Here is a 16,681-nt window from a genome sequence, read left to right as displayed (position 1 = left end):
AAGAAGATGTGTCTATCAATATTTAATCACAACCACTCTAATCTTAACCACATTCACTGACATTTAATCACTCACACACACACACATTTATTTAAAAAAAAATGGGGGGTATTTTATTAGGATCCCCATTAGCTGTTGCAAAAGCAGCAGCTACTCGTCCTGGGGTCCACACAGAACATGAAACATGACATAATACAGAACATTAATAGACCAGAACAGGTCAAGGACAGAACTACATTTAAAAACAGCACACAGCCTACATATCAATGCATACACACAATATCTAGGTCAAATAGGGGAAAGGCATAATACCCTTTTACTGACACACACACACACACACACACACCACTAACACTCTCCTCACACCCCTCTAATCGTTCACACAGCCTTGTCAAATCTAACACACTATCCACCCACCACAACACAGTCACCACTGTCTCCATGATCAAAGTGAGGGATGTCTCCTCTACCACAGTCAAGTATAACTCTGTCAGACTGTCTTCTGTGTCTGGGTCTATTCTCTATGTAGTCTAATGCACTGCTGTTGACCAGAGCAAAGGGTCGTCTTCTGTTTCCATAGCATTTTCTTCATGCTAAGACACAGTCTTACTCAAAGACTGATCTGGGATCAGCTTACTCTCGCTGGGCCGGTTTCCTGGGCACAGATTACGCCTGTAGACTAAAAAACATGTTCAATGCAGATTCTTCATCGGAAGTGTTTCTGTCAAGACTCGGGTTAATGTGTGTCTGGGAAAGTCTGATTCCATGTATAACCTCTTGGTCATGTTGTAATAGAGTATTGCACAATGGGAAGACCATCCCTTTGATTTCCTCTCTCGGCTGAAGACACCAGACTCAATGACACACAAGAGAGTTAGTCCCCAAGAACCAGGCTGAAACCTCACTGATAAGGAGCCACGTTTTATTTACAGCCTTGACCTGATCATCTGGATGATAAAGGTCTATTGTTTAGGCTGCGGCCTGCAGAAATGTGGTCACGCTGTGCTTCTGTAGACACACACACACACACTATTTTCTCAAACTAGGTATACTCAATGCTCTAGCTAGCTACCTCCCCAGGTATGCACAATGCCTCCTTCTCCAGTACAGTAGGTATGTAGAACATGGCAAATAGAACCAGTTGGCGTGTGTTACCTTAGAGCGACAACGTGTTAGCGATGTGCCATGGTGATTTGTAACCTGCCAGTATACTTCCAAAACACTGCCCTGTAATACTGCTGCGAGACGGAAGGAGAGAGAGAAAGTAAAAAGAGAGGGATAGAACGAGAGAGAGAAAGAAAGAGAAGAGTTAGAATAAGAGCAGGAGAGAGGGAAAGAGAGAAGGGAGGGGGCAAGTGTGTGACAGCCGTGACAGCCGGCCCCTGATTGGTCAGACTGCTGTGTATGTTCCCTCAGTGGGCAGAGGATTAAGCCTATCACGTGGTTCCTTTAGCTCCTTTTCACACAAACACACCCACACACACACACACTCACAGCTGTTGAATTCTCTTTCTCCTCCGCTGCGGTCAGAGCAGTCAGAGAGGGGAGTGTGTGTGGCAGTCGAGTCTGGGACTAGCAGCAACCCTGTTGTCTTCAGGCAGTACATGTGTTGGTTTGGTCCGGGACCGACATATAGGAGCAACTGGAGAAGGGAGACGAAGAAGCAGTGAACGGACTGGTTTTTCTCTCTCTCCCTCTTTTTATTTGTCGTCAGCGTCCCCGTGGATCTACTCTGGGATTTCTAAGCGAGGCGAGGAAGTAGACATGCGTTTTGACCTGCGTTTCTATTCCAGGTTCTATCAGATTCGCTGACTGAGTACAGGCGACACAATAAGGTCAGTTAGCGAAGCGTGTTTCTTTGTGTGTCTACTACCGACTTGACTATTCCTACCGAATCAAGTTTTTAAATTGGACTGAATTGAATGTGAAACCTATTTGAGCACTAAACTACGAGGTCAGTTAGCTGAAACCCGTTTCTTTGTGTATGTTGTTGACTGTCACTATCCCTACTTCAACTATATGAGTTGACTGTCACTATCCCTACTTCAACTATATGAGTTGACTGTCACTATCCCTACTTCAACTATATGAGTTGACTGAACTCATTTCAACCTGTGAGCTGTGATTTGCGATTTCAAGCTGTTTGTTCAACTGCCAATTTAAGGGGGAATTCCTGGCTTCCACGATGAACACCCGTTGGTTGTGTTGCCTCTCTCAACATGCTTAGCACTGAGTCAATGTAGACTGTAGGTAGATTAGCTGTACTCATCAGCTAAACAGTAGGAATGCCTACTGCTCAGTACACTAATATACTACCTAGAGGTCTGAAGAGTAGAGCTTGTTCTCTGCTTACAGTGCATCGTCGAAGTTCAAGTTGAAACGCTTAACTGTCTAGTAAGGGTGGAACGGACGTTTCTGATTGTGGCTGTAACCGAGCCATGCAAGCCAATCTAACCTGGCCAGACCTACGTAATTTAACTTCACAGCAGCCACGGCATGGATGATGTACATTACATGGTTACAACATCATGCTTTGACTCATAGATTATTCAGTGGGGTTTTGTGTCCTCACTCTGTTTATTTTGAAAGCGCACACACACACCCCGCCCACCTACAATGTGTACGGCCACGCAGCACAGTAGATAGCCATCTATAATTAGTGTGTGGGATTGTTTCCTGGGATTGTTCCCGTACGGTCGGTAACGCGACCCAAAAGCCTGTCCCTATTAATAGGGGTGATGGCTAAAAGAGAGGCCGAAGAATCCAGGAGGCATGATAACAAATAGTAGTGAGGGAAAGAGAGAGAAGCTGTATATAGACATAATATACCATTTGAAATGTCTCTATTCCTTTGGATTGTTTATTGTTCATTTTATATTGTTTATTTCACTTTTGTTTATTATCTGTTTAACTTGCTTTGGCATGTTAACGTATGTTTCCCATGCCAATAAAGCCCCTTGAATTGAATTGTATTGAGAGGGTGGGTTATGGGGTGAGAGAGTGGGGGGAAGGAAGAGGTGGGGACACTGTAGCAGGATAGCTGTCAACAGAAGAGAGGAGGGGTAAGGTTTGTAGGACTGTATGGAAAGCAATCTAATCTGTCCTCCCTGCTGGAGTTCAAGGCTAAATGTCACCCTGACATGAGGTGAGGTAACTGGAGTAATGAACAGAGCCTCTGCACACCGGCAAATACTACTATGTACATTTGTGATTTATTCGGGCTTCGTGGTTAAGCTTTAGTTTCAGACAAAGCGTTGACCTTTCCTCAGACCACACTCTCCTCCACATAGTGATGCATTATGTCTGAATCCGTGGAAGGGGTGTGAGGCCGGCGGCTGAGCAGTAGGTTAAAGGTTGAAAGGTCTATGGGTCAGAGATTGCTGTTACTTTGCTGCGGGCTACCAGTCGAGACCAACCGGATAACAGTCAGTCTGGTGCTCTTTAAGCAGTCTCTTGAGTCAAAACGCTCTTTAAGCAGTCTCTTGAGTCAAAACGCTCTTTAAGCAGTCTCTTGAGTCTAAACGGTCTCTTGCGGTCAGCATGGTATGCTTCCCCTCAGCGGTTTTTATTTATTTATTTATTTAGTTGATGAATTTGATCTGACAAAAGCTTTGTCTGTCAACAGAGACACAAGACTGGAATAAACTGCTTTAGGTACTGCCTCTGTCACGTTCGTCGAAAGGAGTGGACCAAAATGCAGCGTGGTATGTTTCCATCCTTTTATTTGGAAGAGAATCTTAAAGAACAAAAACAATAAAGCGAACAAACGAAACGTGAAGCTCGGAGTTGTGCTCGCAGGCAACTATACCTAGACAAGATCTCACAAAGCACAATGGGGAAATGGCTACCTAAATATGATCCCCAATCAGAGACAACGATAAACAGCTGCTTCTGATTGGGAACCAAACCAGGCCAACATAGAAATATAATTCACCTAGATAACCCACCCTTAATCACACCCCGACCTAACCAACATAGAGAATAAACAGCTCTCTATGGTCAGGGCTTGACAGCATCATTGACAGTCCAATCATGTCCGTGTTTTTTACATTTTTTTTAATTCTAATTCGTGTGAACTCACGTTTGACCTCTCACCCCTTAACTCTGGTTCTGAAACTAAATGTCATGCTGTGTGAAACTCCCGCCGGTCGACCGGGTGACCCGAGTGACGGGAACGTTGGGAAGGGGACAAAGGGAACATTGAGGGCGAAGGGGGGAGCGCTCTGGGAACTGGGCATCTTGTGACTGGGTACTGAGCAGGGATACTGCTGTCCTGTGTTTATCTGGGTCTGTGGTTGTGTTGTGGTTTTACGGGGAGCCTTGTGTTATAAGCACTGACGGAAGTGTGTGTGTGTGTGTGAGACTGTCTGCTGCTTCTATTGTGGTTGTGTAGATATTCAATACACATTGGTATACCTCGTAAAAGAGGTGTGTGTTCTTCTGTGGTTGTGCGGTTATTCCATTCACGCTGGGGGACTTGTGTTCGTCGCAGAGGGGGAGTCTGGTGTTGTCAACACTGGGGAGGGTATACGGGGGGTAAAGGGGGGGTGAGGGGCTGTGCAACTTTATTTTGGCAACTCCACAGCTGTTAGGGATTGACCCCAGAGGATTGCACTCATCCAGCAGTTCCTCTGTCGTTCTCACGTTCACCATTCTCTCTCTCTTTCTCTCCCTCCCTCCCTCTCACTCTCAGGATCTCGTACCCTCTCTCTTCTCCTTTTCCATCTCTACCTCTCTTTTGATCTGTTTCTCCCAACCAACAGGTCCCTATCAATTCACTGCTAGTGGTTTCCTACAGTATAAGGCCTGTTTCTTTATGCTGGTCTGGTCTCTCTCTCATTCGTATCCCTACTCCCCATAGAATCTCTCTCTCATTCGTATCCCTACTCCCCATAGAATCTCTCTCTCATTCGTATCCCTACTCCCCATAGAATCTCTCTCTCATTCGTATCCCTACTCCCCATAGAATCTCTCTCTCATTCGTATCCCTGCTCCCCATAGAATCTCTCTCTCATTCGTATCCCTGCTCCCCATAGAATCTCTCTCTCATTCGTATCCCTACTCCCCATAGAATCTCTCTCTCATTCGTATCCCTACTCCCCATAGAATCTCTCTCTCATTCGTATCCCTACTCCCCATAGAATCTCTCTCTCATTCGTATCCCTACTCCCCATAGAATCTCTCTCTCATTCGTATCCCTACTCCCCATAGAATCTCTCTCTCATTCGTATCCCTACTCCCCATAGAATCTCTCTCTCATTCGTATCCCTACTCCCCATAGAATCTCTCTCTCATTCGTATCCCTACTCCCCATAGAATCTCTCTCTCATTCGTATCCCTACTCCCCATAGAATGTCTCTCTCATTCGTATCCCTACTCCCCATAGAATGACATATTCACTGTATAACTGTCAGCAGGGTAGCTGTAGTCAGCGGGGTAGCTGTAGTCAGCGGGGTAGCTGTAGTCAGCGGGGTAGCTGTAGTCCTAAGGCCTGTGTCTTTATAGTTGGCTGTATAGTAGCCTGTCTGCCCTCTGCAGTTTCATTCAATAAACCAGGGCATGGCTTTGGGAAAGGATGAATTGAATACACACACACTCAATCACACACAGACACAATGATACACACACACACACACACACACACACACACACACAGAGAGAGGAGGGGGGTGCATTGAATGTGATGTTTTGTAACCTTCAGGGAGAGTTGTCCAGCTGCTTTGACTTGAACAGATTCTTCTAGCTGGGATTTTATTCATGTCCATGTAAATTACAGAGTTGAGGATCGGAGGGAGGGAGTTTGGTTTGGAGTTGTGCCATAGAAGAAACATAAGTGTTCCAGTGTGTGATGATTCAGCTGATAAAGAGAGTCAGCTCCAACCAAGCCTAAGTGGGGCAGTGGCTTGATATCAAGAAGCTGACGCAATGGTGACCTTCCTAAATGTCATACAGGATAACATACAGGTTATGATCATAGACCTCACTTATAGTAAGTCTCATATACTGTAGTCCTACATTACAGCTCATATTATATTAGACAGGATAGTAAGTCTCATATACTGTAGTCCTACATTACAGTCCATATTAGACAGGATAGTAAGTCTCATATACTGTAGTCCTACATTACAGCCCATATTAGACAGGATAGTAAGTCTCATATACTGTAGTCCTACATTACAGCCCATATTAGACAGGATAGTAAGTCTCATATACTGTAGTCCTACATTACAGCCCATATTAGACAGGATAGTAAGTCTCATATACTGTAGTCCTACATTACAGCCCATATTAGACAGGATAGTAAGTCTCATATACTGTAGTACTACATTACAGCCCATATTAGACAGGATAGTAAGTCTCATATACTGTAGTCCTACATTACAGCCCATATTAGACAGGATAGTAAGTCTCATATACTGTAGTACTACATTACAGCCCATATTAGACAGGATAGTAAGTCTCATTCTGTCTATTTAAATTGCATCGTGGGAAACCCTGCTGTAGGATGCACTATTGGCCCTATTTGTCATGACAACGTTGTAAACTCGTTAACTCATGTCATCCCCCTAAGCCATTCCCCTCTCAGGGTCACAAGTGTCAGCTCATTGGTCAGCTGGGCATGGCATCGGAATGTCCAGCATGCACTTGTCTCCGGTGTCATGGCGATGGCCTATTTGGTCAGACTATCAGACAACCTGTCACTACATTGGCTTTGAATCTATGTTGTCTTTCACTTGTAATAGTATTTTCTATATACTAACTGATGAGTACTATGTACACATATGATATACCTACTGGAGTTTGGTTCAAACATGTAGTGTACATACAGACAGACTGGTACTATGTACACATAATATACCTACTGGAGTTTGGCTCAAACATGTAGTGTACATACAGACAGACTGGTACTATGTACACATAATATACCTACTGGAGTTTGGCTCAAACATGTAGTGTACATACAGACAGACTGGTACTATGTACATTAGCTCTGAGGGAAATTTATTAATTGTGTCTTACAATAAAGTCATAGAGATCATTCGTCTTGCTTTGTGTCCGTACAAGTTCCCCTACTGTATGTTAAAACTATTATAGCTGTGTCCCTTGCAACACCGAGAGGAACTTGCAGGGCCTGAAGTCACCACCATGCGCACCAGCTCATAGCCGCCTCTGAGTCTATGCAGTCCCATTGAAACACACACACCGGGTCGGATCCAGACTGCAGGGTAGCCCAGAGCGTTGTTCAACACACTGGGTCGGGTCCAGACTGCAGGGTAGCGCTGTGCGTTGTCCAACACACTGGGTCGGGTCCAGACTGCAGGGTAGCCCAGAGCGTTGTCCAACACACCGGGTCGGGTCCAGACTGCAGGGTAGCCCAGAGCGTTGTTCAACACACTGGGTCGGGTCCAGACTGCAGGGTAGCCCAGAGCGTTGTTCAACACACCGGGTCGGGTCCAGACTGCAGGGTAGCCCAGAGCTGTGCGTTGTTCAACACACTGGGTCGGGTCCAGTCTGCAGGGTAGCCCAGAGCGTTGTTCAACACACTGGGTCGGGTCCAGACTGCAGGGTAGCCCAGAGCGTTGTTCAACACACTGGGTCGGGTCCAGACTGCAGGGTAGCCCAGAGCGTTGTTCAACACACTGGGTCGGGTCCAGACTGCAGGGTAGCCCAGAGCGTTGTTCAACACACTGGGTCGGGTCCAGTCTGCAGGGTAGCCCAGAGCGTTGTTCAACACACTGGGTCGGGTCCAGACTGCAGGGTAGCCCAGAGCGTTGTTCAACACACTGGGTCGGGTCCAGACTGCAGGGTAGCGCTGTGCGTTGTTCAACACACCGGGTCGGGTCCAGACTGCAAGGTAGCGCTGTGCGTTGTTCAACACACTGGGTCGGGTCCAGACTGCAGGGTAGCCCAGAGCGTTGTTCAACACACCGGGTCGGGTCCAGACTGCAGGGTAGCCCAGAGCGTTGTTCAACACACCGGGTCGGGTCCAGACTGCAGGGTAGCGCTGTGCGTTGTTCAACACACCGGGTCGGGTCCAGACTGCAGGGTAGCGCTGTGCGTTGTTCAACACACCGGGTCGGGTCCAGACTGCAGGGTAGCGCTGTGCGTTGTTCAACACACCGGGTCGGGTCCAGACTGCAGGGTAGCCCAGAGCGTTGTTCAACACACCGGGTCGGGTCCAGACTGCAGGGTAGCGCTGTGCGTTGTCCAACACACTGGGTCGGGTCCAGACTGCAGGGTAGCGCTGTGCGTTGTTCAACACACCGGGTCGGGTCCAGACTGCAGGGTAGCGCTGTGCGTTGTTCAACACACCGGGTCGGGTCCAGACTGCAGGGTAGCCCAGAGCGTTGTTCAACACACCGGGTCGGGTCCAGACTGCAGGGTAGCGCTGTGCGTTGTCCAACACACTGGGTCGGGTCCAGACTGCAGGGTAGCGCTGTGCGTTGTCCAACACACTGGGTCGGGTCCAGACTGCAGGGTAGCGCTGTGCGTTGTTCAACACACTGGGTCGGGTCCAGACTGCAGGGTAGCGCTGTGCGTTGTCCAACACACTGGGTCGGGTCCAGACTGCAGGGTAGCGCTGTGCGTTGTTCAACACACTGGGTCGGGTCCAGACTGCAGGGTAGCGCTGTGCGTTGTCCAACACACTGGGTCGGGTCCAGACTGCAGGGTAGCCCAGAGCGTTGTTCAACACACCGGGTCGGGTCCAGACTGCAGGGTAGCGCTGTGCGTTGTTCAACACACCGGGTCGGGTCCAGACTGCAGGGTAGCCCAGAGCGTTGTCCAACACACTGGGTCGGGTCCAGACTGCAGGGTAGCCCAGAGCGTTGTTCAACACACCGGGTCGGGTCCAGACTGCAGGGTAGCCCAGAGCTGTGCGTTGTTCAACACACCGGGTCGGGTCCAGACTGCAGGGTAGCGCTGTGCGTTGTCCAACACACTGGGTCGGGTCCAGACTGCAGGGTAGCGCTGTGCGTTGTTCAACACACTGGGTCGGGTCCAGACTGCAGGGTAGCCCAGAGCGTTGTTCAACACACTGGGTCGGGTCCAGACTGCAGGGTAGCCCAGAGCTGTGCGTTGTCCAACACACTGGGTCGGGTCCAGACTGCAGGGTAGCCCAGAGCGTTGTTCAACACACTGGGTCGGGTCCAGACTGCAGGGTAGCCCAGAGCGTTGTTCAACACACTGGGTCGGGTCCAGACTGCAGGGTAGCCCAGAGCGTTGTTCAACACACCGGGTCGGGTCCAGACTGCAGGGTAGCCCAGAGCGTTGTTCAACACACCGGGTCGGGTCCAGACTGCAGGGTAGCGCTGTGCGTTGTCCAACACACTGGGTCGGGTCCAGACTGCAGGGTAGCGCTGTGCGTTGTTCAACACACCGGGTCGGGTCCAGACTGCAGGGTAGCCCAGAGCGTTGTTCAACACACCGGGTCGGGTCCAGACTGCAGGGTAGCGCTGTGCGTTGTTCAACACACCGGGTCGGGTCCAGACTGCAGGGTAGCGCTGTGCGTTGTCCAACACACCGGGTCGGGTCCAGACTGCAGGGTAGCCCAGAGCGTTGTTCAACACACTGGGTCGGGTCCAGACTGCAGGGTAGCGCTGTGCGTTGTCCAACACACCGGGTCGGGTCCAGACTGCAGGGTAGCCCCGAGCGTTGTTCAACACACTGGGTCGGGTCCAGACTGCAGGGTAGCCCAGAGCGTTGTTCAACACACTGGGTCGGGTCCAGACTGCAGGGTAGCCCAGAGCGTTGTTCAACACACTGGGTCGGTTCCAGACTGCAAGGTAGCCCAGATCTGTGCGTTGTGGCTCTTAATATGAAACATCTTGTTGAGTTCCATTAGACCCGAAGGAGCAGCTTAGCAACGCAGAGCAGCAAAGAAAATAACCTACCTTCTCCCCCTCCATCCCTCTATTCCTCCATCCCTCTATTCCTCCATCCCTCTATTCCTCCATCCCTCTATTCCTCCATCCCTCTATTCCTCCATCCCTCTATTCCTCCATCCCTAACTCCCTCCCTCGTTCAAATCCAAGGGATAGAGGACTTGGGCAAAAAGAGAGAGAAAGAGGAAGGAAGGGAAAGAGACAGGAAATAAAGGGAGAGAGAGAGTGAGACGGTAGGTACAGTAGATATTTCTCTGCTATTAGGGTAACCCTCTTAAGTGGCCTGCGGTCATGTGACTGGAGTGATTGGTAAACAATCTCAGCTGTAGAGGTCTCTCTGTGTTTCTCTCTCAATTCAATGTTTTTTATTGTCATGGGAAACATATGTTTACATTCTCTCTCTCTGTCTGTCTCTGTCTGTCTGTGTGTGAAAACAGTTCCAGCTGTAGTGGTCGCTCTCTCTCTGTTGGGTGGAAACCTCAAGCCACCTGGTTGAGGTCAGCCTACTCTCTACCCCTCCCATCTCTAATACTGCCCCTCCCATCTCTAATACTGCCCCTTCCATCTCTAATACTGCCCCTTCCATCTCTAATACTGCCCCTTCCATCTCTAATACTACCTCTTCCATCTCTAATACTACCTCTTCCATCTCTAATACTGCCCCTTCCATCTCTAATACTGCCCCTTCCATCTCTAATACTGCCCCTTCCATCTCTAATACTGCCCCTTCCATCTCTAATACTGCCCCTTCCATCTCTAATACTGCCCCTCCCATCTCTAATACTGCCCCTTCCATCTCTAATACTGCCCCTTCCATCTCTAATACTGCCCCTTCCATCTCTAATACTGCCCCTTCCATCTCTAATACTACCTCTTCCATCTCTAATACTGCCCCTTCCATCTCTAATACTGCCCCTTCCATCTCTAATACTGCGCCTTCCATCTCTAATACTGCCCCTTCCATCTCTAATACGTCCCCTCCCATCTCTAATACGTCCCCTCCCATCTCTAATACTGCCCCTTCCATCTCTAATACTGCCCCTTCCATCTCTAATACTGCCCCTTCCATCTCTAATACTGCCCCTTCCATCTCTAATACTGCCCCTTCCATCTCTAATACTGCCCCTTCCATCTCTAATACTGCCCCTTCCATCTCTAATACTGCCCCTTCCATCTCTAATACTGCCCCTTCCATCTCTAATACTGCCCCTTCCATCTCTAATACTGCCCCTTCCATCTCTAATACTGCCCCTTCCATCTCTAATACTGCCCCTTCCATCTCTAATACTGCCCCTTCCATCTCTAATACTGCCCCTTCCATCTCTAATACTGCCCCTTCCATCTCTAATACTACCTCGTCCATCTCTAATACTGCCCCTTCCATCTCTAATACTGCCCCTTCCATCTCTAATACTGCCCCTTCCATCTCTAATACTGCCCCTTCCATCTCTAATACTGCCCCTTCCATCTCTAATACTACCTCTTCCATCTCTAATACTGCCCCTTCCATCTCTAATACTGCCCCTTCCATCTCTAATACTGCCCCTTCCATCTCTAATACTGCCCCTTCCATCTCTAATACTGCCCCTTCCATCTCTAATACTGCCCCTTCCATCTCTAATACTGCCCCTCCCATCTCTAATACTGCCCCTTCCATCTCTAATACTGCCCCTTCCATCTCTAATACTGCCCCTCCCATCTCTAATACTGCCCCTTCCATCTCTAATACTGCCCCTTCCATCTCTAATACTGCCCCTTCCATCTCTAATACTGCCCCTTCCATCTCTAATACTGCCCCTCCCATCTCTAATACTGCCCCTTCCATCTCTAATACTGCCCCTTCCATCTCTAATACTGCCCCTTCCATCTCTAATACTGCCCCTTCCATCTCTAATACTACCTCGTCCATCTCTAATACTGCCCCTTCCATCTCTAATACTGCCCCTTCCATCTCTAATACTGCCCCTTCCATCTCTAATACTGCCCCTTCCATCTCTAATACTGCCCCTTCCATCTCTAATACTGCCCCTTCCATCTCTAATACTGCCCCTTCCATCTCTAATACTGCCACTCCCATCTCTAATACTGCCTCTCCCATCTCTAATACTGCCTCTCCCATCTCTAATACTGCCCCTCCCATCTCTAATACTGCCCCTCCGCCTCTAATACTGCCCTTTCCAACTCTAATACTGCCCCTCCCATCTCTAATACGTCCCCTCCGCCTCTAATACGTCCCCTCCCGCCTCTAATACGTCCCCTCCCGCCTCTAATACGTCCCCTCCCGCCTCTAATACGTCCCCTCCCATCTCTAATACGTCCCCTCCCATCTCTAATACGTCCCCTCCCATCTCTAATACGTCCCCTCCCATCTCTAATACGTCCCCTCCCATCTCTAATACTGCCCCTCCCATCTCTAATACTGCCCCTCCCATCTCTAATACTGCCCTTTCCAACTCTAATACTGCCCCTCCCATCTCTAATACGTCCCCTCCCATCTCTAATACGTCCCCTCCCATCTCTAATACGTCCCCTCCCATCTCTAATACGTCCCCTCCCATCTCTAATACTGCCCCTCCCATCTCTAATACTGCCCCTCCCATCTCTAATACTGCCCCTTACATCTCTAATACCTCCCATTGCTAATACTGCCCCTCTCATTGCTAATACTGCCCCTCCCATCGCTAATGCTGCCCCTCCCATCGCTAATACTGCCCCTTCCATCTCTAATACTGCCCCTCCCATCTCTAATACTGCCCCTCCCATCTCTAATGCTGCCCCTCCCATCTCTAATGCTGCCCCTCCCATCTCTAATGCTGCCCCTCCCATCTCTAATGCTGCCCCTCCCATCTCTAATGCTGCCCCTCCCATCTCTAATACTGCCCCTTCCATCTCTAATACTGCCCCTTCCATCTCTAATACTGCCCCTTCCATCTCTAATACTGCCCCTTCCATCTCTAATACTGCCCCTTCCATCTCTAATACTGCCCCTTCCATCTCTAATACTGCCCCTTCCATCTCTAATACTGCCCCTTACATCTCTAATACTGCCCCTTACATCTCTAATACCTCCCATTGCTAATACTGCCCCTCTCATTGCTAATATTGCCCCTCCCATCGCTAATACTGCCCCTCCCATCGCTAATACTGCCCCTTCCATCTCTAATACTGCCCCTTCCATCTCTAATACTGCCCCTCCCATCTCTAATACTGCCCCTTCCATCGCTAATACTGCCCCTCCCATCGCTAATACTGCCCCTCCCATCTCTAATACTGCCCCTTCCATCTCTAATACTGCCCCTCCCATCTCTAATACTGCCCCTTCCATCGCTAATACTGCCCCTCCCATCGCTAATACTGCCCCTCCCATCTCTAATACTGCCCCTTCCATCTCTAATACTGCCCCTCCCATCGCTAATACTGCCCCTCCCATCTCTAATACTGCCCCTTCCATCTCTAATACTGCCCCTCCCATCTCTAATACTGCCCCTCCCATCTCTAATACTGCCCCTTCCATCTCTAATACTGCCCCTCCCATCTCTAATACTGCCCCTCCCATCTCTAATACTGCCCCTCCCATCTCTAATACAAGGCTTAGCCTGAAGGCGATCCGCATGCTTCCCATCTGGAAAAGTTCATGCATATATTATGATGACATTTTGTGACGTTTTGGTCTTCGGCAACAGTTTTTTTCCGTCTGTTCGTCCACACAACTATTTTTCTCGAGGCCGAAGAGAAATACTGCACCAAACATTTTAGTCATGTGAAATTGCATGACTAAGATCTCCTCGGCAGAACCGTCAAAATGAATGACAGTTGTTGAGTTATCTTAAATGAATTCAGACTATTTTGAGGAAGTGTATACTGGCTACGGCATTTCAAGATGGACAAACAGAACTACTGCCGCTTTTTGCTTTTTCAAGCGAAGGTCTTTGAAGAGAGTATGTGAGCTCACTCGGCTAGGCGCCAGCCAAACCGGAGCATGCGGAAGCCTTCGACCTGCACAACCACGCCGCAAAGCAACCTGGGAGATGGTTTCTTATACTCTCTGTCTCGTTAGTTGATCTTTCATACCGTCATTAAATCCATGGCCCTTTTGCAGACGTTGTTGTGCTCTCTCCTTCATTTGGCAACAAGTGGTTCAGGAGAGTCAATAACACATGACGTACTATAGCTGTTTCCAACTGTTGTGTGTTGTCATGCCAACTGGAACAGGGTGAGGCAGCAGTCAGGGGAAATGTATTCACTAACCCAGTCATGACCCTGATGGGCTAACAAAATATGAGTCTCTCTCTCTCCCGTTCGCTTTGTTTGTCTTTCTCTCCCGCTCTGGAGCACGTTCCATGTAGATAACAGCGTGTGTGTGTGTGTGTGTGTGTGTGTGTGTGTGTGTACGATGGAAACAAATCTGTCCAGAGTCAGAGCGGGTCCTGACTCCTGTTGCTGGCATCAGATCGTTGACCAATCAGAGAGCAACATTTCCCACAGCAGACGACCTGATAGGATGGGCATCCTCTTCCTGCTTGGCAGACACGTTGCTGTTGTTTCCTCTCTGTCCGTCTGTCCCCTGTGGGACATGTTACTGTCACCTGTTATCCTGTACTTATCTCTGTTTGAAGAGTAATGTCATAGGAATGGCTTGTACTTCTGTCTGTGTATCTCTGTTTGAAGAGTAATGTCATAGGAATGGCTTGTACTTCTGTCTGTGTATCTCTCTGTTTGAAGAGTAATGTCATAGGAATGGCCTGTACTTCTGTCTGTGTATCTCTCTGTTTGAAGAGTAATGTCATAGGAATGGCTTGTACTTCTGTCTGTGTATCTCTCTGTTTGAAGAGTAATGTCATAGGAATGGCTTGTACTTCTGTCTGTGTATCTCTGTTTGAAGAGTAATGTCATAGGAATGGCTTGTACTTCTGTCTGTGTATCTCTCTGTTTGAAGAGTAATGTCATAGGAATGGCTTGTACTTCTGTCTGTGTATCTCTCTGTTTGAAGAGTAATGTCATAGGAATGGCTTGTACTTCTGTCTGTGTATCTCTCTGTTTGAAGAGTAATGTCATAGGAATGGCTTCTTTAGAAAAGGTGATGGTCAAATGAATTGACTTTGTATTTACACTTGACCTGGGGCTCTGCATACTCATGTCTCACTGTCTGTTTAGCATGCAGTTTGGTTAAATTGAATGGTTGCTGTTCATTGGATTTCACTTATTTTGCAGTGGTAGTCCTCTTTGACTTGTCTGTTTGCCACTAGTTTGGATTTTTTTTTAAGTCAATGGTTCATGCTAGTTTGGATTCTTTTCATTTGGATCAGTTGTTTCCCACAGGAATAGACTTAGTTTGTGTGTATTCATAACTCGGGGCTCTGCATCTGTGCTCAATAGTAGTTTGCAACACGACTTAAAACAATTGTTTTCCCACAGTCTGGCGAATTAGAATGTTCCCTTTGGGATGATAAACCTTTCCACCACTACATGGGAAGTTGGGAACTACATGTTCTGGACTTGTTTTTCAACATATCTGTCCTATTTCCATTGTTTTTCAACATATCTGTCCTATTTCCATTGTTTTTCAACATATCTGTCCTTTTTCCATTGTTTTTCAACATATCTGTCCTATTTCCATTGTTTTTCAACATATCTGTCCTATTTCCATTGTTTTTCAACATATCTGTCCTATTTCCATTGTTTTTCAACATCTGTCCTATTTCCATTGTTTTTCAACATATCTGTCCTATTTCCATTGTTTTTCAACATATCTGTCCTATTTCCATTGTTTTTCAACATCTGTCCTATTTCCATTGTTTTTCAACATATCTGTCCTATTTCCATTGTTTTTCAACATCTGTCCTATTTCCATTGTTTTTCAACATATCTGTCCTATTTCCATTGTTTTTCAACATATCTGTCCTATTTCCATTGTTTTTCAACATCTGTCCTATTTTCATTGTTTTTCAACATATCTGTCCTATTTTCATTGTTTTTCAACATATCTGTCCTATTTTCATTGTTTTTCAACATATCTGTCCTATTTCCATTGCGTCTTTTAGTTTAGTTCAGTGTAAAACCGCTGTCACACAGCAATTTGGACACAATTACTGTTGCAGTTACAGGTTGCAAGTAACATCTCAAGCAACTTGAATGATGCAACTCAAACTGTCAGATCTCTATTCTAACCCTCTCTCTCTCTCTCTCCCTCGTTCCAGTGAGAAGCTGAGCTCGATCAGAGCAGCGTAGGAAGCAGGCATGAGCACAGGCGGCCATCACGCCGTGGTGACCACCCCTCCCACGCCCAGCGGCGGCGGAGGACCCGGTGGTCCTAAGGAACGATACTTTGACCGCATCGACCCCAACGATCCCGAGTACCTGAGAGAGAGGAACATGTCACCTGACCTCAGACAGGACTTCAATATGATGGAACAGAAGAAGAGAGTCACACAGATACTACAAAGTCCTGTAAGTAGGAGAGAGGGGGAGGAGAGAGGTGGGGGGGATAGAGAGGAGAGTCACACAGATACTACTGAGTCCTGTAAGTAGGAGAGAGAGGGGAGGGGAGGAGAGTCACAGAGATACTACAGTCCTGTAAGTAGGAGAGATGAGGGGAGGAGAGTCACACAGATACTACAGAGTCCTGTAAGTGAGGGGTGGGACTGTGTGCGGAGGGGGGGGGGGGGGGGGGGGGAAAAACAGAGGTGCATCTGGCCTGATGCTCATTTTGACCTCAAGAGGAAAATTGATATTGTTCACCAGTTGTTGGGAGTTGGACATATTCTGTTTGAATGAGAGTTTCCCTGCTTTTTGCCGGC

The 16,681-nt window shown here is 47.9% G+C and overlaps 1 protein-coding gene across 5 annotated transcripts in view; it reads left to right on the top strand.

The window, feature by feature from the left end:
• The first annotated feature begins 1,476 nt into the window (after positions 1–1,476).
• Positions 1,477–16,681, top strand: part of LOC129851286 (gamma-adducin-like) — a 59,443-nt gene continuing 44,238 nt past the window's right edge. For 2 of the 5 annotated variants that reach the window (XM_055917717.1, XM_055917714.1), the window contains exons 1-2: positions 1,477–1,835; positions 16,082–16,331. In XM_055917717.1, the coding sequence (XP_055773692.1) occupies positions 16,122–16,331 (210 nt within the window). In that variant the 5' untranslated portion in view covers positions 1,477–1,835; positions 16,082–16,121. Of the gene's footprint in view, positions 1,836–3,625; positions 3,705–16,081; positions 16,332–16,681 lie in introns of those variants that run through there. The other 3 variants (XM_055917718.1, XM_055917716.1, XM_055917715.1) reach the window with 2 other exon arrangements.

This window comes from Salvelinus fontinalis, chromosome 3, assembly GCF_029448725.1.
Source record: "Salvelinus fontinalis isolate EN_2023a chromosome 3, ASM2944872v1, whole genome shotgun sequence".
Classification (NCBI taxonomy): Eukaryota; Metazoa; Chordata; class Actinopteri; order Salmoniformes; family Salmonidae; genus Salvelinus; species Salvelinus fontinalis.
This window is presented reverse-complemented; position numbering and strand designations above follow the sequence as displayed.